This window comes from Cervus elaphus, chromosome 31 (assembly GCF_910594005.1).
Source record: "Cervus elaphus chromosome 31, mCerEla1.1, whole genome shotgun sequence".
Classification (NCBI taxonomy): Eukaryota; Metazoa; Chordata; class Mammalia; order Artiodactyla; family Cervidae; genus Cervus; species Cervus elaphus.
In genome coordinates, this window is record NC_057845.1 from 5,269,314 (window position 1) to 5,295,128 (window position 25,815).

Genomic DNA, 25,815 nt, shown 5'->3' on the forward strand with positions numbered 1-25,815 from the left:
CCTTCCGTCGACTTTTCCCTCGAGGTCCCGCCCCTTCCGCCAACCCCGCCCCCGCTCAGCCCACGTGTAAGCCCTGTCGCGCGTTTGCTTCCGCCAGGTCTCCGGGTGCGTGGATCCCGGCGCGCCCCCGCCCTCTTGGCCATGGGGGTCCCCAAGAGGAAGGTCTCGGGCGGCCAGGACGGCGCGGCTGCCCCGGCGGGCGCAGCCAAGCGGGCCCGCACCGAAGAGCTCACGGGCGTGCGCTTCAAGGCTCAGCTGAGGGACCCGCAGGGCGCGGGGCCGGGTGAGTGCAGCGGGGAAGAGAGCGCGAGATTGAGAGGCGATCTCCAGGCTTCTTCTGTCTGCGTGGGGCCTCCGTGTGCAGACGCAGCACCTCCTTTCTGCAGCGAGGGCCAGAGCCCAGCCTCCCGATTTGCAGTCGGGAAACCGAGACCTGGGTGCAGGGGAGTCCAGGGCCACGATTTGCTTGATTTTGACAGTTTCCCTGCGAGTGTACTCTTTCCCTGCTTCCCCTGCCCGGGCAGCATCTGTCAGCAAGCTCTAAAGTTTTTTTTTTTCTTTTTTTGCAACTGTTAGGAAAGTGGATAAATGTGCTCCTCATTCACCACAGCAAATATTTATGGAGTCCTGACTATGAGTCGGGGGCTTCCCTCATAGCTCAATCGGTAAAGAATCTGCCTGCAATACAGAAGACGCAGGTTCGATTCCTGGGTCGGGAAGATCCCCTGGAGAAGGGCATGGCAACCCACTCCAGTACTCTGCATGGAGAATACCGTGGACAGAGGGCTATAGGCCATGGGATCGCAAGAGTCTGTTAGGGGCTGTTCAGTGAGCCGGTTTGCAGTTACTGCCATGCCTGTCAGCTCTTTTTTGCATAGCTTTGATTCTTCACCACTCACACTGACCCCAGAACATGTAATAAGCTGTCACATAAAGCCACCGAAGGGCCTGTCAGTTGGCCAAGATTAGAGACTGATACGAAGTAGATTCTATTTTTCACTTTTTGAAAAGTAATCACCCTGCACAATTTCTTATAATCCATTAGAAAGTAGTTAGATTATGAGGTCAAAACACAATCGAATTAGGCTAATATGTGGAAACACTGGCATTGTGTCAAAATGAAACAGTGACAGTGTTTCTCTCAAGTGAAAAATTATTAAGTTCATGGCCAGAATATCCTCAGTTTCTAGTTTGTCTTCCACAGATTTTTTTTTTTTTAAGGTTTGATATCTGCAACTGCTAGCTAGTGCTAGGAAGAGGATATCTGCTTTAGCATACATTTTATTCATTCATTTGTTCATTAGTTTTTGGAGAAGGAAATGGCAACCCACTCCGGTATTCTTGCCTGAAAAATGCCATGGAGAGAGGAGCCTGGTGGGCTACAGTCCACAGGGTTGCAGAGTTGGACATGACTGAGTGACTAAGCACATATAGTTCATTCATTCATTTGTTCATTATTTACAAGGGGGTGTTATTTGCTGATATAGAGATCAAATGGTGAGTAAAAATCAGATGGGCCCTCCATTTTTAGATTGAATGTGTAGATGAGAACATACAGTATTTGTCTTTCCCTAACTTGTTTCATTTAATAGCTTCAGGGTTCATGTAGAATGTTGCAAAAGGTAAAGTTTCCTACTTTCTTTTTTTTCTTTTTTTAATTTTGGCTGCACTGAGTGGCACGTGGGGTCTTGGGGTTGAACCTGCACCTTGTGAGTGGAAGCTTGGAGTCTTAACCGCTGGACCAGCAGAGAAGTCCCCGTGTCCTTCTTTTTTAAAGGCTGAGTAATAGCCCACTGTGTGTATTTCTTTCCTTTGTTTTTTGTTTTTTTGATGTGGATCAGTTTTAAACAATTCATTTTGCTTTAGTTATCTATTTGTTCACGCATATATTATGCATGGCTCACTGTACAGAATGTGCTAGCCTAGTTCTCCAGCCAAGGATCCAACCCCTGCCCCCTGCGGTGGAAGCACAGAGTCTTAGCCAGTAGACCACCAGGATAGTCCCTGATGTGGACCCTTTTTAAAGTCTTTATTGAATTTGTTACAATATTGTTTCTGTTTTATGTTTTGTGTTTTTTTGGCCAGGAGGCCTCTGGGATCTTGGCTCCTTGACCAGGGGTTGAGCCCTGCCCCCCTTCATTGGAAGGTGAAGGTTTAACCACTGGAAGTCCCTTTTGTGTGTATTTCTGTGTATAGACATACCACATTCTCTTTATCCATTATGCCTCCTTCATGTTGATGAGGGGCGGGGATGGAGAGGAGGGTTAGATTGATAAAGACCCAGAGGATGCTCAGGAGCATTGGATGGCAACCCGTCAGGAGGATTCCTGCATCAGGAGGGGTTCTGCTGTCAACCAGTGCCCTTGAAAGATGCTCCCCATGACCTCCTGGTGATGGGGAAAAGGATATGTCCTCTCGATCTCCCCGTCTCCACCCTACTCCTCTGTTCCATCTTGTCACGGGCCGCTTCCAATCACCTGGCTGTTTCCTGCCAGCAGTCTGCCCCTATCACCGTAGCACCTGGGATTGTTCTAAAGAGACCGTCTTTATTAACATCTGAAACTCTCATTTCAGCCCTGGAGGCATTTGTTTCTGCTGCTAAGAAGCTCCCCCAAGAAGATGTGTATGATGTTGTGGAGGGGTACATCAAGATTTCTGTGGAGTGTGCTGAGATGTTCCAGCTCCTGAGTGGGGAGAAGCGCCCTGAAAGTGAAGTATGCTCTTCCTTACCTGGCCTGATGGGGAGAAGGAAAAGTTAGTGCTACTGTTGTGTTAGGGCTTCCCTGGTGTCTCAGTGGTAAAGAGTTCACCCGCCAAGCAGGAGACCCAAGTTCGATCCCTGGGTCGGGAAGATCCCCTGGAGAAAGAAATGGCAGCCCACTCCAGTATTCTAGCCTGGAAAATCCCATGGACAGAAGAGCCTCGAGGGCTACGGTCCATGGGGTCGCCAGAGTTGGATATGACTGAGTGACTGAATAACAACAACTTTTATGTTAACCTTGATGAAGAGAAATGTGATACAAATCTCCAAGATATTACCAGCTTTCTACTGAAAATGATGCTCTGTGCCTGGGCTGTAGAGATATATCCATTTTTGCATTGTAACCTTTGAAAGCCTTTAGAGGAAAGTGCTAACTTGTTACTGGTGAATGATAGCAGAAGGAAGGATCATATATTCTTGTCTAAATGCACTTGGTTTCTGCATGGTTTGCTTTAACGGAAGGGAAATAGGTAAAGACTGCGTGTCCCAGGTTCAGATGTATATTGAGTTGTCAGTTGTTTTCTGCTTCCAAAGAGGTTCAGAATTTGAGGTGTTTATGAACCTGTTGAAGTCTCAGGATTACTGCTGTAAGGCTGTAGACATGAATATCCCCAAAGCAGTGAGGCGGAATCATTACTAGAAATTTCTCTTTTAATTTCATTTGGTTTACTTGTAAGCAAGCTGTTCTGTGTTTAGCTAGGCTCCTGGAGCAAGGCTAATTCCAGAGCTCAGGGCCTGGCAGATCCCTGTGTCTGATTCGGGATCTGTTAAACCTGCAGGTGACTGTGGCTAAGACAAGTGTTTGTAGAGGAGGAAAAGAAAGGAGGTGATTTGTAAGTACTTCGATTGTGTCTTTGCAGATGCTTTTAGTATTTCAAGTTTTCGAGGCCATATTATTGCGGACAGCCAGTGACCTTTCCCATTTTCACGTGGTGGGGACCAACATCGTGAAGAAGCTAATGAATAACCACATGAAGCTCATTTGTGAGTCCCTGTATGCCTCGGGTTACAGGTAAGTTGACCGCCTGTACGTGGCAGGACTAGCCTTGGACTTGGTCAGCGTTCAGCTCTCCATGAGGGCACTTGACCTTTCCTCTGCTCACCCGCAGAGCTGAGCTGCTTCCGAGGCTATGGCAGTGCCCCCTGCTCCTCCTGTTGACTGTCCCCTCGCTGTCACCGACTCCTCTGTTGCTGTGTGTCCCTCTGCTCCCGCCCTGCCACTCCCCCCCGCCCACCCCCGCGGTCTGGAGAACACCCCAGACCTCCTGCCTGTCCTTTTAACCCTGACAGCTCGTCTCCTAGGTCCTCGCAGACTCCGTCCCTCTCCACTTCACGGCCTTGCAGAGGTGTCACCTCAGGGAGTCCCTCTCTGACCATCCCATCCACAGCTGAACATGTGCCATAATATCCATAGCCATCTCCTGACCCACTGTCTCCCTCCGCTGGGATGCAGGGTGCACAAGGGTGGGGCCTTGACTGTCTTGTAAATTGCTGTTTTCCCAGCACTTAAATAGGACATGGTAGGTGCTTGGTCACCGTGGATTCTGGGTAACCTACCGCAGGGGGGAACGGCCGCCAGGCACTTGCATCTAGAGATGTCCCCTGTGCAAAAGTCTTCTCCTGACCCGCACTGGGTTGGGGATGGGGGTCCAGCTCCATGATGATTTACTGGAGAGAGACATTGCCACCTTCTGTCTTCATCTTGTGTTCTTGGATTATCCTCAGACTCACTTGTTTAGCTTTCTTTGAAGATTTTGTTAGGATATTTTTTTTTCTTAAAGAAAGGGCATGTGTTTCCTTCCTCCTGTTTTCTGGTGTGGGGCCAGCAGACCGCACAGACAGGTTGCAGCTGGCTCGAGGCGAGGGGCCTTTGTGGTCCTGCCGTCCCGACACCAGGCCCCACTTGTCCTGAACAGGATGGCTCGAGCCTGCCTGAACCTGATGGCTGCCATGGTGACCCAAGGTCCCGAGGCCGCCAGGGACGTCTGCAGCCATTTCGATTTAAATAAGAAGACCTTGTACGCCCTGGTGACCAAGAGGGATCCAAAGGTGAGGAGTGTCTCATGTGTTTCCCCCCTGTCCCGAGTGTTTCCTTTCCTTCCAGGGGACTGCGGTGGTTCCTGGGTCCTCCTCTCTCTGGCCTCGGTCCTCACGTAGATAGAGCGGGAGGCCTCTGTGTGGAAAGGTGTGCGCCTCGGCAGCCACTTTGAGCCTGTGAGGAAGGGCTGCCTCACCCTGGCCGGTGGTAGAGTCCTGGTTGCCTGGTGGGGCCTGAGTGACAGGGACGTCTGAGGCCAGCTCCTCCGGGGCTCAGCATGGCGGGGCCTTTCTGGCCCGTGAGGATGGTGCAGCTGGAGGGCGTCTTCCAGAGCAGTGGTCTCCATGGGCCTCGTGGGGTGGTCCTCGTGGTGGGCGGGCTGGTCCTCCCGTGCTTGTTCCGTCCACTGTATGGAAAAACCCTTGAGAGGCCACGCCAGTGAGGTCATCAGAAACAACATTTATGGCTTTAAAAAAAAATAATTATTATTATATTATTTATTTATTTTGTGACTGTGCTGGGTCTTCGTTGCTCTGCACGCTTTGCTCTAGTTGTGGCATGCAGGGGCTGCTGTCCAGCTGCGGTGTGCGGGCTTCCCCCCGCCGTGGCTTCTCCTCCTGAGGAGCACAGGCCCTGGGCACACGGATTTCAGTAGCTGCGGCTCCCAGCCTCTAGAGCACAGGTTCAGTAGTTTGTGGCACAGGCTCAGTTGCTCTGTGGCATGTGGGAATCTTCCTGGATCGAGGGCTGAACCCATGTCTCCTGCATTTGGCAGGCAGATTCTTTACCACGGATCCACCAGGGAAGCCTGACATGTGTGAATACGTTCCTTGTGCCTCCCAGTTAGAAGTCTTACCAGTGAGTAGGGGCTGATTGTGGCAAAGAGAATCGAAGTGTGAATGGTTGGTTTTTAGGAGAGTTGTCTAAAGAACAGTTTTCTAGGAGCTCCAGAAGTTTCCCTTGGGTTTGAAAGGAACTTGAGGAAAAAGCACGAGTTTCAGAACAATGAGCCGGAGCACGGGCACCCTTCCAACCCCTGTGCCAGCTATGGGCGGTCAAGGCGCCCCTTCCCCTTTGCAGGGTCTGCCCTCCCTGCTGAGCTTCCCAGGTGGCGCTAGTGGTAAAGAACCCTGCCTGCCAATGCAGGAGATGTGAGAGACATGGGTTCGATCCCTGGGTCAGGAAGATCCCCTGGAGAAGGGCATGGCAGCCCACCCCAGTGTTCTTGCCTGGGGAATCCCCATGGACAGAGGAGCCTGGCGGGCTACAGTCCATGGGGTAACTGGAGCGACTTAATACACACACACACACACACACCCTCACTGCTGACTCTGTCCCCCACTGCCCCCTACCTTGGCATCGGCACCAGGTGACGGAGGCCCACGTCTGGCTGCCCGGGTGGAGGAAAACGGGACTTACTGTAGAAATGAAAGTGTTTTGCTTTGCTTAATCATCTGTATCAAGTATCTCACATACTTTGTGCGTGCTGTGCTAAATCACTTCCTTCCTGTCCAACTCTTTTGAGACCCCATGGACTATAGCCTGCTCCAGGCTCCTCTGTCCATGGGATTCTCCAGGTAAGAATACTGGAGTGGGCTGCCTTGCCCTCCTCCAGGGGATCTTCCCGATCCAGTGATCGAACCCACATCTCTCACGTCTCCTACATTGGCAGGAAGGGTTCTTTACCACTAAGTGCCACCTAGGAAGCCTGGTCCCCCCTGGATTGGGAGTGTGGAGTCTTAGCCACTGGACCACCAGGGAAGTCCGAAATACTTTGTATATTTTAGGAAATAGTTTCTAGACAGACAGTAAAAAAAAATTTTTTTTTCATGTGGGAAATGTCAGGGACATTCAAAAATAGGCATCGGCACAGTGACTTCCTATGTCCCTCACATCCAACTTCAGACGCTGTCATCCTTCCCTACCTTTGGGTTTTGGGGCAGACAGTCAATTACAGCGTGTGTGTGTGTGTGTGTGTGTGTGTGTGTGTGTGTGTGTGTGTGTGTGTGTGTGTGTGTGTGTGTGTACTAAGTCGCTTCAATCAAAGAGTCATGGTTTTGGGGCAGACAGTCAATTACAGCGTGTGTGTGTGTGTGTGTGTGTGTGTGTGTACTAAGTCGCTTCAATCAAAGAGTCATGGTTTTGGGGCAGACAGTCAATTACAGCGTGTGTGTGTGTGTGTGTGTGTGTGTGTGTGTGTGTGTGTGTGTACTAAGTCGCTTCAATCAAAGAGTCATGTCCGACTCTTTGCAGCCCTGTTGACCATAACCTGCCAGGTTCCACTGTCTGTGAGATTCGGTTGCCATGTCCTCCTCCCGGGGATTTTCTCGACCCAGGGATCGAACCAGCTCTCTTGCTTCTCCTGCATTGGCAAGTGGATTCTTTACCACCAGCGCCACCTGGGAAGCCCCTGTTACAGCACATTGCACATATATTTCAACCATAAATATTTCAGTATCTCTAACAGAAAGCAACGTTTTAGAAAACAAAACCATGGTGCCATCATCGTACTTAACACTGTTAATAATTTCTCACCATCATCTAATGCCCAGTTCAGTCTCGGCTTTTCCCCCACTGTCTCAGAAACATCTGTACCCTCTGTCGTTCAAATCAGGACCCACACAGGGGCCACACGGGATATTTTGTTGGTACTTCTCTTAAATCTCTCCAGATCTTTGTTTTGCTTTTCTCCCACTTTTTTTTTTTAATGCCATTTACTTATTGAAGAAGCTAAGGGAGATTTTTTTTTTCAGTGTTTTTAACATTTTGGAGGGAGTTATTCAAGCCTCGTGAAGAAAAAGGATTATGAATATTTTTTCTCATCCAAAGAAAGCATTGTTAAAAGTCCTGTGCCAAAGAGCATTTTTACCAAATATGTTTTGATCTATTTCAGACAGTGTTTTGCAGAACATGCCGTCGAGTTCAGGATGTTTTCTCCCTGGGATAACAGCCCCGTGAAGTCAGAGTGTAGGAATGAGGGGCAGGCGTGTGTGGCCTTCTTGCCTTTGATGGAGTTTGCTGGAGACGCGGGGCGCCGGCTGGGGGCCGCGAGGGGCTGTGGTCAGGGGGACGAGGCCTGGCGGCAGCTGCTGGAAAACAGCCAAAGCTGTGTCTCGGGGGTCTTGTTCTCCACCGTGTCAGGAATCTGAACTTTGGGGTTCTCTGGGACATAAAAGATGGATGCTAGCGGGTGAGAACTAACTTCCGTTTCAGTTCAAAATCCATTGCTGGCAGCATCCGTGAGAGGGCCTCTGCTGTGTTCACATGGGATAGAAAGACCTAGAATGGCAGGTCAGGACCAGCACTCCAGAGCCCTGATTCCCAGGATTTCAGTGGACAGAGAACCCCAAACTTCTGGAACCTTTCCAACTCAGCGGGGAAGGATGAAACCTAATTTCGTTTTACCAGGCAAGTTCTAGCGTTTTGCCAGGATTCTTTTGAAATTTAAGGCATGTGTAGACCAGGATAAGTGAACTTTGCTTGAATCAGGTGGCACGTTGGTTTGAACAGTGAGGCGTCCAGATGGCTGAGCAGCAGTGGTTACTTGAAGCAGTTACTGAGGACAGGGACAGTATCCGAGTCGCCTCTGCGTCCTCTCAGCCTGAGGTGGTGACACCTGAGTGTCACTGGTGTGGTGCAAACATAGAACTGATGACCAAAGGCCCCGGAGCACTGCTGACACTGACTGAGTCAGAGTGTAGCTGATTTTCAGGACTTGAAGGGGTCATTGTACCCAAACCGCATACTGTGAAGAGGCCCGCAGGTTGGTCCCCAGAACGAGAGGGTAGTTTGGGGCTCTTAGTGGAATAAAGCAGCCTGGGTCTCGTAAGGTCTTGCTGAAGTGTGTGCTGTGCTGTGGATGGAGATAAACTCAGTAAATGCGAGGACCTTGCAAGGCCTCCACTCGGATGTTACAGAGCAGGGTTGAATGCACATTCTTTTCTCCAGAAAAAACAGCCAATAAAACAAGACAGTTAATTCTGTACTCACAGAGGCCTCAACGGTGCCACGTGTGGTCCTTGCAGCTTGAGGAGAAGTGGCATGGAGCTGCCAGGGGAGCCCTGAAGGAGGAGCTTCTCTGTAGGCAGACGTGAGGTCAAGCAGGAGGCAGTGTGTGTATGCAAGTATTTCTTATCACTCAGTAGTTGTGTAACCTCAAGTGAGGGGCTTCCCTGGCAGCTCAGCTGGTGAAGAGTCCGCCTACAGTGCAGGAGACCTGGGTTCGATCCCTGGGTCAGGAAGATCCCTGGAGAAGGGAATGGCAACCCACTCCAGTGTTCTTCCTGGACAATCCCATGGACAGAGGAGCCTGGCGGGCCAGTTCATGGGGTCCCAGAGAGTCAGACGCGGCTAAGTGACAGACACATAAGCTTAAGTGAGGATTTTAAAACCTCAGTTTCCCATCTGTGAGACAGGTGTGGTGGGTGTTGTACCTCAGATTCTTACTGTAACTGAGATAACGAATGTGCTCCTGGTAGGGTGTCTGCAGTCGTGAGTGCCCAGTAAACATTACTGATATCATGCTCATCACCGTCATCATCACCACATCTTCATCCACATCCTCGTCCTTATCAACATCACCCTCACCCGCCTCACCCTCCTCACCCTCCTCACCCTCCTCACCCTCCTCACCCCCCTCACCCTCCTCACCCTCCTCACCCCCCTCACCCTCCTCACCCCCCTCACCCCCCCTCCCCCCTCACCCCCCTCACCCTCCTTTCCCCCTCACCCTCCTCACCCTCCTCACCCTCCTCACCCTCCTCACCCTCCTCACCCCCTCACCCTCCTCATCCCCCTCACCCCCCTCTCCCCCCTCACCCCCCTCACCCTCCTCTCCCCCCTCACCCCCCTCACCCTCCTCACCCTCCTCAGCCCCCTCACCCCCCTCCACCCCCCTCACCCCCCTCACCCTCCTCACCCCCCTCACCCCCCTCACCCTACTCTCCCTCCTCACCCTCCTCACCCTCCTCACCCCCCTCACCCCCCTCACCCTCCTCACCCTCCTCATCCTCCTCACCCCCCTCACCCCCCTCACCCCCCTCACCCCCCTCACCCCCCTCACCCTCCTCACCCCCCTCACCCCCCTCACCCTCCTCACCCTCCTCACCCTCCTCTCCCCCCTCACCCTCCTCACCCCCCTCACCCTACTCTCCCTCCTCACCCCCCTCACCCCCCTCACCCTCCTCACCCTCCTCACCCCCCTCACCCCCCTCACCCCCCTCACCCTCCTCACCCCCCTCACCCTCCTCACCCTCCTCACCCCCCTCACCCCCCTCAACACCCTCACCCTCCCCACCCTCCTCTCCCTCCTCACCCCCCTCACCCTCCTCACCCCCCTCACCCTCCTCACCCTCCTCACCCCCCTCACCCCCCTCAACACCCTCACCCTCCCCACCCTCCTCTCCCTCCTCACCCGCCTCACCCTCCTCACCACCTTCACCCTCCTCACCCTCCTCAGCACCTTCACCCTCCTCACCCTCCTCACCACCTTCACCCTCCTCACCCTCCTCACCCGCCTCACCTCCCTCACCCCCCTCACCCTCCTCACCCGCCTCACCCCCCTCACCCCCCTCACCCTCCTCATCCTCCTCACCCTACTCTCCCTCCTCACCCTCCTCACCCCCCTCATCCTCCTCACCCCCCTCACCCTCCTCAGCCTCCTCACCACCCTCACCGCCCTCACCCCCCTCTTCCCCCTCAGCCTCCTCACCCCCCTCTCCCCCCTCACCCCTACACCCCCCCTCCCCCCTCAGCCTCCTCACCCCCCTCTCCCTCCTCACCCTCCTCACCCCCCTCTCCCCCCTTATTCCCCCCACCCCCCCTCCCTCCTCACCCTCCTTACCCCCCTCTCCCCCCTTATCCCCCCACCCCCCTCACCCCCCTCACCCCCCTCACCCTCCTCACCCTCCTCACCCTCCTCACCCTCCTCACCCTCCTGTCCCCCCTCACCCTCCTCACCCTACACTCTCCCTCCTCACCCTCCTGTCCCCCCTCACCCCCCTCACCCCCCTCACCCTCCTCACCCTCCTCACCCCCCTCACCCTCCTCACCCCCCTCACCCTCCTCACCCCCCTCATCCTCCTCACCCCCCTCACCCCCTCACCACCCTCACCCTCCTCAGCCCCCTCACCACCCTCACCCGCCTCACCCCCCTCACCCCCTTCACCCCCCTCACCCCCTCACCCCCCTCACCCTCCTCACCCCCCTCTCCCCTCTCAGCCTCCTCACCGCCCTCTCCCTCCTCAGCCCCCTCACCACCCTCACCCGCCTCACCCCCCTCACCCCCCTCACCCTCCTCACCACCCTCACCCTCACCCTCCTCACCCCCCTCACCCGCCTCACCCCCCTCATCCTTCTCACCCCCCTCACCCTCCTCATCCCCCTCCCCCCCTCACCCCCCTCCCCCCCTCACCCCCCTCACCCCCCTCACCCCCCTCACCCCCCTCTCCCCCCTCAGCCTCCTCACCGCCCTCTCCCTCCTCAGCCTCCTCACCGCCCTCTCCCTCCTCAGCCCCCTCACCACCCTCACCCGCCTCACACCCCTCACCCCCCTCACCCTCCTCACCCCCTCACCCTCCTCACCCCCCTCACCCCCTCACCACCCTCACCCACCTCACCCCCTCACCCCCCTCACCCTCCTCACCCCCTCACCCCCCTCACCCTCCTCAGCCCCCTCACCCCCCTCACCCGCCTCACCCCCCTCACCCCCCCTCACCCCCCTCACCCTCCTCACCCCCCTCACCCCCCTCACCCTCCTCACCCCCCTCTCCCCCCTCAGCCTCCTCACCGCCCTCTCCCTCCTCACCCCCTCACCCTCCTCACCACCCTCAGCCCCCTCACCCCCCCTCTCCCTCCTCACCCTCCTCACCTTCCTCACCCTCCTCATCCTCCTCACCCTCCTCACCCTCCTCACCCCCCTCTCCCCCCTTATCCCCCCACCCCCCTCAGCCTCCTCACCCTCCTCACCACCCTCACCCTCCTCACCCTCCTCACCATCACCGCTGCCACCGCTAAGTGAATGGGACTCCCTGGACAGTGGAGACTCCTCAGTCTCTTCAGGCCTTGAAGGCGGTGGTTCTCCATGATGTTAACTGGCTTCTTGTCTTCCAGTTAAAGTTACTTTGGAGTAACTGAACTAGGGAGACGCTGTCGGGTAAGCAGTGGAGGCTCTGAGCCCGTGTGCTCATGTGGGTCCAGCTGACACGTGCCCTGGTTCTTTGGGTGTAAACAGGAATGTGAGACACAGCTTTGCCTTAAAGCCACTGGGAGGGGAGACTGGTGAGGTGGCCCTCACGGCCTCTCCTGAGGGGCTGGCCGTCGGTCATGGCCTTTGCGCCCTCGTTAAGGATGCCGTGCTGGGTCCAGCTGCTGCCCCGCGGGACAGTGCAGACTGCAGTCCTGGGAAGGCCATGCTGCGTGTGTAATGTGGCCGCATCTGTGTGTCTGCTGTGAATATCTAATATCTAATAAAAGCCAGACATCACCTCATGGGTGTCTCATCAAAAGCAATACCAGCCTTTCCATCTTCTCTGGATTTTCGAAAACAGACATATTATCTCATGACTTGAGAGCGGATGGTATGTAGACAGGCCGAGCATCTTCTGGTATATCCTCAAAGTGGTCCCTGAACTAAAAACGTGTGTGTCTTACAGGCAGGGGAGGGGAGACCTATGCTTTGGTATTTAGAGAGGGCTTGAAAGAAGAATAGCAGCTTGAGAGGGAAAGAGCAAAAGAAAAACCCTTGGTTTCCATAAAGAGATGACCAGTGGTTCTAGACGTCGACGCTCAGACAGTACCTGAGGACCCTGTGATATAGGGATGAGTGGGACGTGGGGGGCAGCCTCGTGTTCCTGCTTCCTCAGGGGGGTGTGTGCGCGTGTGCGTGTGTATGCGTGTGAACACACGTGTGACGTGCATTTCCTTCCCCCCAGGGAGTACCTGACGTCCGGCTGGCCTACATTCAGTTCGCCCTTTCCTTTCTGATTGCCGGCGATGACAGCACAGTCACGCAGGTGCTGGAGTTGAAAGGTAAGAGGGCCTCGTTGTCTTGGGGCCGGCCTCCCCATGATTGTTCTGAGCGTTTAGCGGGTTAACAGAGGTCAGCCGCCTCTGTGGCTGCCTTGCACACGGGAGTGAGGGGTATGTGCGGTGAGACTTTGGTCACCATGGCTTGAAAGCCACTGGTCAGTGCAGACAGAGGGGTCCCTGTTGCACTAGCTCAATGCTGAGTGAGCCTAACAGAGGAGAAATGCCAACTTCAGTTCAGTCGCTCAGTTGTGGCCGACTCTTTGCGACCCCATGGACTGCAGCACGCAAACAAAGGAGGCTTTGTAGCTCCAGAAAGGATGCAGATTCATAGCCCTGGTTACCTAGCTTCTCTTAGTAGTTGTGGTTTTTTTTTTGAAAAAGAAACGCCTGGTGTGAGCAGGATATCAGTCATCGAGCTTCAGAATTCCAGCTGGTGCCGGTCTTCCTAGAGCGAGGCCTGCCATGGTTTCATCCTTTAGGGCCACCAGCTTTTTTCTCAAGACTGTGGGTGGCAGTGCAGAGGGGGTCATTGTCTAGTGAGACCCCCGGGGTCGAGCCCTGTCTGCGGGTGAGGAGCGGCTGCCGTCTCAGCTGGGGTCCTTAGACTCGTGGGAGGAGATGAGCATGGAGCCTGCAACCATTTCCCCACCTCCCCCAGCATAGGAGACCTGAGTCCCCTCCAGGGCAGGCTGCCAACCCCACTCACGAGCAGGTGCGGGTGCGGGTCCCTGGAGGTGGTCAGCCTGGGGTCAGGTGGCCGCCCCGACCGCAGCCCCGTGGAGGGCGCTGCACCCCGTGGTGTCGTGCCCAGGTCCCGCTTGTTGCCGGCCTGCGTGGGACGCCCTCTGCCTCCAGGACTGGGCATTTCTTCAGAATCTTCCCCTGCCTCTTCTTGGTGCCTTGCTTTTATTAAGCGGAGGACACTGATTTTGGTGTCCTCCGTCTATACTGCTAAAGGGGCAAGGATGCACTTCTGTTAAAGTTTCAGCAGGGCAGCTGGGCTGGGCCAGCCTTTCCACGTCCAGCCGTTTATCCTAAGGGAATAATTAAGTTGAGTAGAGGTTAACAGTCAACTGGGAAGCCAGACATTACCCAGTGTAAACTTCTGGGAAGTGGAGCTTTGGTTGATTTTAAGTTTCTATCTGGCATTTTCTGATTTTTTTTTTTTTTAAGAATAATGAATTTCTCTTTGAAGAAATGATATGTGTTCGTGAAGAATGTACAGAGCAAGAGAAACTAATTCGTTTGTTGGTTTTTACCAGTGTCACCAGTATGTTACTAATGACAGAGGATCAAGCTGTGGAAGGTTGAGTTCTTGGGGAGAGAAAGCAAATAAATCAGTCCAATTCTATGGCCAGTCAATAAAGTGACGACTGTCATTTCAGAGACATCTCTGAACTGGTCTAAGCGAAGAGTGAAACTTTGGAAAACTAATCATACCATACATGCTCTTTCAAACTGTTAGTGTTAACTTTACTGAAGTTAATGTGAAAAAAGAAAGGTCAAATAGAACCAAAGAACTGTTGAACTTTAATGGTCACTTATTGTTTTGCCTTTAGATACTTATTTCCTATGTCACAAAAATAGTTTTTCCTGCTGTGAACTTGTGTAATTTAAAAAGACAACCTGAAAAAAAAAAAGGCAAGTCAGTGATATTGTTTGCCGTACCATTTTAAGAACAATTTTAAGAAGTAATGCTCTCTCATCTGTTCCCATTCAAAGTATTTTTGAATCTAATGCTTTGAAACTTTTTACTTCCAGAATTTATTCCTTGCATTTTTAGCTCAGGCATCAAGGAAGATAGGATCTCCACCATCAACATTTTGTTGTCCACACTGAAAACAAAGGTACGTGTTTGGTGATCAGTATTCCTGTCGTGTGTTTGCTGGTGTTTTTTTGACAGGACTTCAGAGCTGTGACATCATAAGTTAGGCGGGTTGTTGGTTGGGTTGGATGGGAAACTTTCTTAAGCAAGAACTTGGTGGTCGTGAGCAATCCTGAAGGTTACAGCTGCCATTTCTTACAAGAGGAGAAGAACAGCCACCCGCTTCCCCCACCCCCGACCCCATTCCACAGGAAAGCACTGGGGTAACTACAAGCTGTAAATGACAACCCTTCTTCCCATACACGCCTAGCATGCTGTGTTGTGTTACATAATAACACAAAATGTTATTTTGTGTCATCTTCCATATTCTGCCTTGTATAAGCATCTTGCAGAAATCTGAAAACTTGCTGAAAGGATCGCTGTCTTTGACATAGAAGCCCCTTCCGTGATCCATGAGAAAAACTCTGTGACCCTCCCAAAATAAAAAAAAAGTTGTCCAAAGGCTATGAGCTGGCAGCCCACGTGGAAAGGGCTCATGAGCACATAGCGTTTAGTGCTTCTCAACTTGGGCACAGTTCTGTCCCCCCCGGGCCATCTGGCAAGTTTCGATTGTCACAACGGGAGAAATGTGACTGCATCTGGGGACAGAGACCAAGGTCGAGCAGCCGCTGTAGGCCGCTCGCGTGTAGCCTCTCACAGCTGCAGTTTGTCCCCAAATGTCAGTGGTACTGAGGTTGAAAAATGTCCTGGGTTCAAAGCAGAGCAAGTCATGAGATTACAGGTTTTTTCACCTACCAAGTTGGCCTTGACTTTAAAGACCTGATATTCAGCGCTAGCAAAGAATCAGGTGCTTCCCTGGAGGAAGTGTTACAGCCCCTCTGGAAGACAGGAGGTCTGGTAGTGTGTGTGTCAGAGGTCTTGAAAATGTGTTGGGGTTTGGGGAGTCGCCTCAGGATCACCTGGGGAGTGGATTTGAAATAACTCAAAAGCCCTCAGAGATCCGGGCTGGGGGGTAGGTTGAGTGGAGCTGAGAGCTTGCGCACCATTCCAAGTGCATAGGCAGGGATGCAGTGTAGGCGCTGGGCAAGGATGCTGCTCATGGAAACGACCTGATTGTACCCACCTGGGGAATGGGTACATGAGTTACGGTCACTCCTAGGATAGAATGGTGATCAGCCCTCCGAAACGATGTTCTAAAGGAATTTTTAATGATGTGGAGACAGTTCATGCTACATAAATAAAGCAGGTACAAAGCAATATATAATCTCAAAGAAGTTAAAAAAAAAACCAAAACCCCAATACACTTAATATATACACATGTATATATTTTGTGTGTGTTCTGGGGAGGGGCAGAGGCTGAAAGGAAATATACTGAAATGTAAGCTGTTGGTGTCCTAGGAAGGTGACAATATTGATGAATTTTGGTTTCCTCTTTACATTTTTTCTTTTTCTGGCTAAGTGTTCTGCCACAAGTCTATATTATTTTATGATGATGAAATCCAGCATTTTTTAAAAATCAACTTCCTTGAAAGCCATTTGTTCTATTGTTTTCAGGTAGTTCACAATAAAAATATCACAAAAACCCAGAAGGTGCATTTCTTCACTGCACAAGTGCTGAACCACATAGCATCTCTCTACAGCTGGAAGGGGATTGTCGACGTGAGCCTGGACAGCGTCGAGGTACAATCTCTGGGATTCACTTGTCATCACTGTTAGCATGTGATACCCAGAGCTGGGCGACTGAAGCATCTATACATGTTATCTTGATGGCTCAAGTGGTATAGAATCTGCCTGCAATCCAGGAGACGTGGGTTCGATCCCTGGGTTGGGAAGATCGGGAGGAGGAAATGGCCGTCCAGTCCAGTATACTTGCCTGGGAAATCCCATGGACAGAGGAGTCTGACGGGCTACAGTCCCTGGGATCACAAAGAATCCGACACGACTGAGCATGCATGCACACACGAAAACATGATCTATGCATACACCTGCCTTAAAAAATAAGTCCCCCCATTTGATCTGTTTCTTTTGGCCTGTGGTTATATTAATCTACCTAGATACAATATGACTCTTTTAATTAGAGTAAAATTTTCTCTAATCTCCGAGGTATCATGTTAAACTTGTTTTGTCTTTTTCTTTGATGAGCAAACCATTATTATTATTTTATTTATCTTGTTCAGATTCCACATATCAGAGCATTTTTAAGTTTTGATTGGTATTTCTCTTTTTTGTGAACTTTTGTTTTTGAATTATTATTGCTGTCGTTCAGTCGCTAACTCATGTCCACCTCTTTGCGACCCCATGGACTGCAGCTCGCTGGGTTCCTCTGTCCTCCACTATCTCCCAGAGTTTGCTCAGATTCGTGTCCGTTGAGTTGGTGATGCCATCCGACCATCTCATCTTTTGTCGTCCCCTTCTTTATTTGCCTTCAGTCTTTCCCAGCATCAGGGTCTTTTCCAGTGAGTCAGCTCTTCACATCAGGTGGCTAAAGTATTGGAGCTTCCACATCAGTTCTTCCAATGAATATTCAGGGTTGATTTCCTTTAGGATTGACTGGTTTGATCTCCTTGCTGTACAAGGGACTCTCAAGAGTCTTCTCTAGCACCACAGTTCTACCAAGTGTTTAATTTAAAATGTTTTCTGAGTTGCTGTTAATATGAGGCATGTGATATTGTCCAGTTTTTACCCTGTAGTTGCTACTAAGGCTTATGAAGCTTGGCTGGTGATTAAGTGTCTTTGAAACCCTCATAGACTTCTGCTGAAGACGCAGGGAAGACCATGGTGCGGGAGCTTGTTCATAACTTCCTGATGGATCTATGCTGTTCGCTCAAGCATGGGATTAATTTTTACGACGCATCTCTCGGTACCTTCGGCAGGTAAGGCTAGAGCCTGTGTGCATCCTGAGTGTGAGTTCTCAGAGGTCATCACATCCATGGCTTCCCGTGGAAATCTCTTAAGTGATGGAAGTGTAAGGAAGTTCTAAGGGGTTAGAACTAGCATTTTAGATGTTACCTGACTCATTTTGGGGATGAACTTGGAACAGGAACCATTTCGTTGTGTGCACTCAGGGCGGAGTCTCAGGGGAGTCGACTCAGACACACGGTGTGAGATGTCCCACCCAGAAGGGTGCTGTGTCCACTTGGGGACAGTGCACTAGATGGATCTGAGAATAAATCCAGAGACAAGGGGCCCTCCTGGGGCCTCCCCACAGTGCTTGGTGGCTACCGTTGTTACCCTAGTTTTCAGATGAGGGAAAGGGGCCCACAGAGGTCAGGTCACTCACCCTGTAAGTGGCGGAGCTCAGGTTGGAACCTGGGAGGCCTTGGTTCCCAGCCCACACTCTTGATGGTCACACAATCCCCGTCTCCCCAGAGCCGGCTGCTAGTGACTCAGGCTTTCACAGTTTTCTTCTTGCCTTTTATTTCATATTGCACCATCATGAGAGCATTTCACTGGCGAGGAAACATGAAGTCCACAGCTAATCGTTTTGATTATGTTCTTTTGCACATTCTCTTTAGAGACAGAAACCTATAATATGTATCTGTGTTAATTTTTAAACTAAAATACCCTACTGTTAGATATATTGTTCATCAATCTGCTTTTTTCCCATTTGACAGTAAAAATATTGGATATGTTTTCTGGTCATCATGAGTGACCCTTAGTTTTATCTCCTTGACATTTTATTATAAGAATAGAGTTGCCCTCCCCCCCCCCCCCCCACCAAAAAAAAAAAAAAGAGGCTCAAGAATAGAGTTGGTTTGTTTTGGTTTCCACCAGTCAGGCAGTGACTGATTCCCTCATAATGGGATTAACCTAGTGAGAATTTTTCTCCCTGTTTGTGGCTTTGAACTTGTTTCAATTCTGTAGTTATTATGCATTAACTTGCCATGTTATTTCTAAGTCTTTTAACTTTGTTTTGGTGATATTGTAGCTTTTCTGTCATCAGTGAGAGAAAACTTGTTTTCTTGCTGAGATGTAAGAGCAGATTTTTATAGTATAATATCAACATGCTGAAAAATGCCTTTTTCCTGTGAAGGAGACCCATAAAGTAGATGATCATTTCATGAGCATATTGAATCAACTTGTGGTCGTGGGTCTGTTTAAATAAGCTGTGGTTTATGTAAAAATTTTCAGCCATGGGCCAAAGGCAAATATTTGTGCTTAGGAGAGAGGAAAGGGGTTTTGTTGGTGGGGTGTTAATGGAAAGCTTTGAGAAGATTGAAATGCCTGGCTTCCCAGTGGTCGTCAAGCTCCCTTGTGTCCTGCTGGTCTCTGTGCAGACGTCACCACGTCAGAGAGGCCTTCCCTGGCAACCCTCCACGAAGAGAGACCTTCCACTCTCACTGTCCTTTTGCCTGGCCCTTGCTTCTGATGGCGACTTGTCACCACTTTGCGTATTTGTTTGCTTGTTCGTTATCTGATAGGCAGGAATCGGTGAGAAGAGAGGCTAGTCTGTTTTGTTTTGTTTCTATTTCATTTCTGCCTGTGCTGGTCTTTGTTGCTGCGTGCGGGCTTTCTCTAGTTGTGGTGCGTGGGCTCCCCATTGCGGGGTCTTGTGGAGCTTGGGCTCTTCGGTACGAGAGCTTCAGTAGCTGTGGTGCAGGGACTCAGTTGCTCCACGGCATGTGGGACCTTCCGGGACCAGGGATCAAACCCACGTCCCCTGCGTTGACAGGCCAGTTCTTGCCCACTGGGCCATCAAAGAGGGCCTGGCTAGTCCGTCCTGAACCCCCAGAGTCTAGGACAGCGCACATGGAGAGGCGTTTCAGCGAGGCCAGGGCTGGCCGACGTTTCCCCTAAAGGCCCAGGTAGTTATAGTTACGGCAGGCTCCATGTGCCATGCTGTCCCTAACGTGGCCACTCAGCCCTGCCATTGTGGTGCCCCAGCAGCCACGACGTGAATAAACAAGTGGGTGTAACCGTGTTCCAATAAAGCTTTATTGACAAAGGCAGGTGGCGGGCCAGAGCTTGCTGAGCCCTGCCGTGGAGGTTCAGAGAGCAGTTTCTGGAGCGCCTCAGAGACCTCAGCAGGTTATTGCTCTTCTTCGCCAGTATTACCTCATCTGTTTAAAAAATAAAAAAGAGAGAGATACAATTAGCGCCCACCTCAGAGAGCGTGTGGTAACTGCTTAGAGCAGTATCTGGCACATGCTGCAAATTCTGTAAATGTTGTTCATTTTATTACATCATTGATTAAAATTGTGTGTGTGTATGTGTGTGTGTGTGTGTGTGTGTGCGCGCGCCATATTTTTGGCATGCTTTGCAAATTTAACATTCCGTGCATTTGAAAGCACAAAGTGTGTTTTGCTCATGAAATTTTCCTGTTAAGAATGTTAAGCTTTTTGAAGGGTAGCTTTCTAATCAAAATTACTAATTCAAATTTTGAAAAATCTTTATTATTTGTAAAGTACCATATTGCATCTTAGTTTTGGTCAGTTTATAAGGGGCTACAAAGCCGATGGTCCCACAAGCCATCAACATGACATGCCAGTGAGGCCAGTTTTGAGTTTTTTCCTGAATATTATGACTTCCAGGGACAAGCTTGATACGAAAATGTATCTGGGGGTAAAACCTGCTTGACCACGTAGATCCTGGGCTAGGTGCCCAGGTTTGTGCAGGTTTTAAGTCTGTAAGTTTTCCTGTTTTTATCATCGTATATCTTTGAAAACTGTTCACTTTGAGACAAGTTTCAACTGTTTTCATACAGTAGATGCCCGCCACCCCCTGCTATTAGCTTCTTTTGGCTGCGTAGAAATTTGAAATAAGCTAGAAACAGAGGAAACAGAAGACCTGCAGAAGGACCCTGTGCCACTTGGTTAATTCTAGAAATGATTTTGTGGCACTCTGGACTGTGGCATTTCATGAGCACTTCATGGGGAGAAAGTGTAATGTTTTTATTTTTCACGTTTTATTTTTGCCAAGTCTCTGCTGCCGCACACAGGCTTTTTCTGGCTGCAGGCGAGGGCTCCGGCCGCAGCGGCTTCTCCTGCGCGGCGTGGGCTCTGGGGCGCAGGGTCAGTGGCTGCGGTGCACAGGCTTAGCTGCTCTGCAGCAGGTGGGATCTTCCCGGACCAGGGATCGAGCCCATGTGTCCTGCATTGGCAGACGGACTCTTTACCACTGAGCCGCCAGGGAGACCCAATGTAATCTTTTTAAAGGAAAATGCATGCCTCTGCATTTTTTACTTAATGTGCACATGCGTCTTCATATATGTGCTTTTTCATGTGTAGTTGGAGGAAGTGAAAGTGAAAGTTGCTCAGTGGTGTCCAATTCTTTGCAGCCCCATGGACTATACAGTCCATGGAATTTTCCAGGCCAGGATACTGGAGTGGGTAGCCTGTCCCTTCTCCAGGGGATCTTCCCGACCCAGGAGTTGAACCAGGGTCTCCTGCACTGCAGGTGGATTCTTTACCAACTGAGCCACCAGGGAAGCCCAAGAATACTAGAGTGGGAGGCCTATCCCTTCTCCAGGGGATCTTCCCGACCCAGGAGTTGAACCAGGGTCTCCTGCATTGCAGGTGGGTTCTTTACCATCTGAGCTATCAGGGAAACTCGTAGTTGGAGGAAAGAAGTCAGTAAAATCTCAAAAGGAAATTTTAAAATTGCTTTTATGCTGTGTGTTCAGAGAGAAAGGGTTTTTCTGTTTTCTCTGAAAGTCAGTTGAACTTGAGGGATGGAAGGAGAGGTGGAAAACAGAACAAAGGAGAGATCTTTTTTAGCTATTCAAAAGTAGGGGAGTGAGACTTCCCTGGTGGTCCAGTGGTTAAGACTCTGTGCTTCCAACACAGTGGGCACAGATTTGGTCTCTGGTGGGGGAAGTCCTGCAGGCCGAAGAAATAGAGGAGTGAAGTTCAGGCCCTTTGGTGGAGAGCAGGAACCCCACAGACCATGAGAACATCTCACTCTATGCTGTGAGGGAAACTGACCAGAAGTGAAATTTTCCCATCGCTGCATCACAACGTAAAACGCTGTGTTTACTGGTGGGTTCCAAGGACTTGCCCCATCATCCTGAGTGCTCAGTGTCCTGCTCACCCCTCTCTCTTCTGTCTCTCTGTGACAGAGGAGGAAACCTGACTCTCCTGCACTTCCTGCTGGGTTTGAAAACCGCGGCGGATGACGAGCTGGTCGCCGAACTGGTGGTGAACATTCTGAAAGTGTGCCCGGACCTACTGAACAAGTACTTCAAGGAAGTGACGTTTTCCTTTCTCCCAAGGGCGAAGTCCACTTGGTCAAATAACATCAGGCTGCTAAACAAGGTGACGACCACTGCATTTCGAAGTCTGCCTCATGGGGTCGTGGGTGAAGTGTGAGGAGTTGGGGAGGTGAGGATGGGAGGTTGGGTGACATCCTGATAAACTGCAGGATGAGAAACTTCTTTCAGCGGTTCTTCCAGGATATTTTTATTGTTGTTCAGTCACTCAGTTGTGTCTGAGTCTACGACCCCATGGACTGCAGCACCCCAGGCTTCCCTGTCCTTCACCATCTCCCCGAGTTTGCTCAAACTCATGTCAATTGAGTCCGTGATGCCATCCAACCATCTCATCCTCTGTTGTCCCCCTTCTCCTCTTGCCCTCAATCTTTCCCAGCATCAGCGTCTTTTCCAGTGAGTTGGCTCTTCGCATCAGGTGGCCAAAGTATTGGAGCTTTAAGCTTCAGCATCAGTCCTAGATGATGTTAATTCGGTGTCTTTTTCCTCTCAGGACATTTTACTTTTCACTAAGCTGCATTCTGAGGTTTATGCTGCTGAATCTGTTGAGCCAATTTCACCTTCTTCATCCAGATTTCTCTTTGAGTGTGATCTCGATGAGTTTAGCCACAGCTGGGCTTGAATTAGCAAAATGCCTGACCTTGAAATGCAGGCCAAGGAGCACAGCTATTTAAAGATTGCTATTTCAAGTTCTTAGAACAGCTTGAAATAAGCTGTGTCTTAGTGGTCTGTCTTGTGGATATAATGAATTTCCATCTGATCACGGGTGTCAGCCTCCCCTTGTTTACCAGTGGAAGTACCTGCTACAAGTCCTTCCATTCACCATCGTCCCTTCTCTCAGCCTTACGGTCTGCCTAATGGTAACATGGGGCTTCCCAAGTGGCTCAGTGGGTAAGGAACCCTCCTGCCAATGCAGGAGATGCAGGAAACTCAGGTTTGATCCCTGGGTGGGGAAGACGCCCTGGAGAAGGAAATGGTAACCCAGTCCAGTATTCCTGCCTGGAGGATCCCATGGACAGAGGAGCCTGGCGGGCTACAGTCCACGGGGTCGCAGAGTCGGAGATGACTGAATGACTGAGCACGCAGTGATAACACAGCTGGAATTGTTTTCTTGTGCCTTGACTTGGGCGTGGGGTTACCTGCAAAACAAACTCAGTCCATCATTTTCCTTGAGCGCCTGTGTGTGCGGCCCCCCGTGTGCTGGGACAGGAAGGAGGCACTCTGCCCCCCACTTTGGTGATGGTGTGGCCGTGGCCACCCCTGCTGGGCGCCCCCTGGCTGCTCCCTGGAGTGGGATGGGGAGGGGCAGATACACAGCTGCTGCCAGGCTGGATGGTCGTCCTGCAGTCTCTAGGACTCTCCAGTCTCCAGGCTAGAGTCTGCCTTCTAGCCTTGCAGTCCGAGGGAGGTTCCCCTCAGTGAGGTCCAGTGTTGTCATCTGTAAACATGCTTTATCTTGATATAAAATATCCCATCCGCAACGGGTTGTCATGAAGTGCTAAAAAGCCGACATAACTTGCCAGGTGCTGTAACTGGGGAGAAGTCATCCCGTGGTGACTTGTTTGCCATCAGAGGCTCTAACAGGCTCCCCAGACCCACCGGTCAAGCTCTGCTGTGACGGTCACTGCCCCCAGTAGAAGTCTTGCCACCTGCCTGGTCTCTAACCATTCCAGACCCTGTTCCCTGTGGCGAGCCTTGGGCCTTTGTTACTGTCATTGTTTCCCCAGAGCGGTTTCACTTTTGGGCGCCTCCCATTAGACTCAGGTTTGGAAATTAACTTCTCTGTCATCCCTTTCCTAGATCTATGCTGCCCAGCCGGACATCTCCCGGGCGTTTCAGACCCGAGAGTTCATCCCGCTGCCCCGGCTTCTGGCCATGGTGATGGTGACCACCGCACCCCTGGTGTGCAACAAGATCATGTTCACGCAGGCGCTGAATGTGAGTGGGGGCCCTGCTCCAGACCCTCCCACTTGCCCCCCGGCCCTGCCAGCCACTCTGCTGAGATTACCAGCCTACGTGTATTGGGTCATCTTATGTCAGAGCTTCCGAGGTTTTCCATGTGTCCACTTGCCTGGGGCCCAAGTCACTGCCTGCCTGGCTGCAGCGCTGAGCTGGGGCTGCAGGGTCCTGTGTGGCTCTGGGCCTTTGTCAGTGGGGGGCAGGGGGAGCAGGGGGTACAGTCAGAGGAGGGGATGTGTGCTCAGCCCAGTGTCACACATTGAAGTCTCATTACTTGAGGATCTTTGGACAGAGCGGGCCTGACATTTGCCTAGCAAATCCTTTCTTCTGAGCTTTAAACAAATAGTGCTAACTTTTCTGGGGAACATTGACTTTGAGGACCAGCTGTTTCAGGAGTTTGGGGAGGATGTGTTCATGGAAAAACTTGATCCTTAGATTCTGTGTCATTCTTTAACATAAAGCTCTGAGTCCCAGCAGAAGCCACACTGTGAAGGACCCGTGCCTTCTTCACTGTAGCATCATGGCCTTAGCCAAACCTGCCATGAGTCGTTAGCACACGGATCCTGGGTTTCCCAGGTGGTGCTAGTGGTAAAGAACCCGCCTGCCAATGCAGAACCCATAAGTAGACGTGGCTTCAATCCCTGGGTCGAGAAGATTCTCTGGAGGAGGGCATGGTAATGCCCTCTAGTATTCATGCCTGGAGAATCCCATGGACAGAGGAACCTGGCTGGCTATGGTCCATAGGGTCACAAAGAGTCAGACACGAAGCAAATTAGCACGCATGCATACACACACGGGTTCTGGGTCCTGCCAGCCCCTCATAAACCTGGGTTGCCTCAGGATCCACCCAGCAGAGGCCAGGTGTTCAGAGCGGTGCAGGGCTTAGGGCTTCCTCAGGGCAGGTAGAGTCCCCGTGTTTCAGGCAGGCTGGTTGGGGTGTGAGCACGGAGGACCAGGGTCCACTGCAGTGGGTCACAGAGTGTGGGTTGGACCCGGTGTCCATGGGGCAGCTGCTGTAAAGTGGCCCCAACTCCTCGGATTGTACTGTGGGATAAGAGTTTTTTTTGCTCCCGTCCAGGGATGGTGCTGAGAATGAGCAATGGGGCATGCGGAGTGGACAGAAGAGGCCTGGGTGGGACCAGGCAGGTTGCTCTGGTGGCTAAATTCCAGAACCAGAGTTAGGATGCAGCGAGCGTGCCCGTTTGTTTTGTGAGGCACAATATAGTTTATCCCAAGAGACTCGCAAGAAAGTCGAGAGGGGGTGTCTGACGCTGCCTCTTGCAGGTGGGAGGTGATGGCTGACTGCATTTCCTCTCTGCTTTGAGCCGACCCTGGTCTGTCCCCGGCGGCCTGGGATGTCAAAGGCTGTCTCGCTCCCAGGACAGTTTATGCCCCGGGTGGGGTGGCCTCGGGCTGGGGGAGAGGACACGTCCTCCTGTGCAGGCCCAGGGCCAGCGAAAGGGAAGCTGAGGCTCTGCCCCCGTCCGTGGCCCTTTCGCAGCTGCGCCTGTGTTCACGTGAGTGACGCCAGCGAAGGGTGTGTCTCGGGGGTAGAGTTAGGAATGTGTGTGTGCGGGCTGTCAATGATGTTTTCCTTCTATTCATTACAGTTTTATCTATGAAATTTTAATAGCGTAGATTTTAGAACCAGAAAGAAGAGAGTGAGCTCGTTTTACAAACGGGAAATTAGAAGGCTGTTCAGAGACAAGGCCTCAGGCTGTTGGCCAAGCGTTGTGCTCCAAGCCGGCGATATACATGTTGAGCGCTCATTTCGGTCCTGCCTTTGAAATGATGACAGGGGGAGTGGTTATTGGTTCAGGGAATTTAACGGAGCCCTTCTTGAGTGTACAATGTCCATATAAAATGAGACACCAACTGATTGGGATGCTGGGGGCCTGGGGTGTTACTAGATGGAAGGTCCATCAGAAAACCTTGTTAATTCTACTTGACTCTTAAGCTGCAGTATCCCACCCGGTGCTCCCTGGACTTCTCTGTCCCTG

At 51.5% G+C, this 25,815-nt stretch overlaps 1 protein-coding gene across 3 annotated transcripts in view; it reads left to right on the forward strand.

The window, feature by feature from the left end:
* The first annotated feature begins 48 nt into the window (after positions 1-48).
* The window catches only part of URB1 (URB1 ribosome biogenesis homolog), a 73,959-nt gene continuing 48,192 nt past the window's right edge, over positions 49-25,815 (forward strand). For all 3 annotated transcript variants that reach the window (XM_043892679.1, XM_043892680.1, XM_043892681.1), the window contains exons 1-10: positions 49-283; positions 2,575-2,714; positions 3,622-3,773; positions 4,678-4,810; positions 12,731-12,827; positions 14,589-14,674; positions 16,207-16,332; positions 17,401-17,525; positions 21,710-21,905; positions 23,657-23,794. In XM_043892679.1, the coding sequence (XP_043748614.1) occupies positions 142-283; positions 2,575-2,714; positions 3,622-3,773; positions 4,678-4,810; positions 12,731-12,827; positions 14,589-14,674; positions 16,207-16,332; positions 17,401-17,525; positions 21,710-21,905; positions 23,657-23,794 (1,335 nt within the window). In that variant the 5' untranslated portion in view covers positions 49-141. The remainder of the gene's footprint in view (positions 284-2,574; positions 2,715-3,621; positions 3,774-4,677; positions 4,811-12,730; positions 12,828-14,588; positions 14,675-16,206; positions 16,333-17,400; positions 17,526-21,709; positions 21,906-23,656; positions 23,795-25,815) is intronic.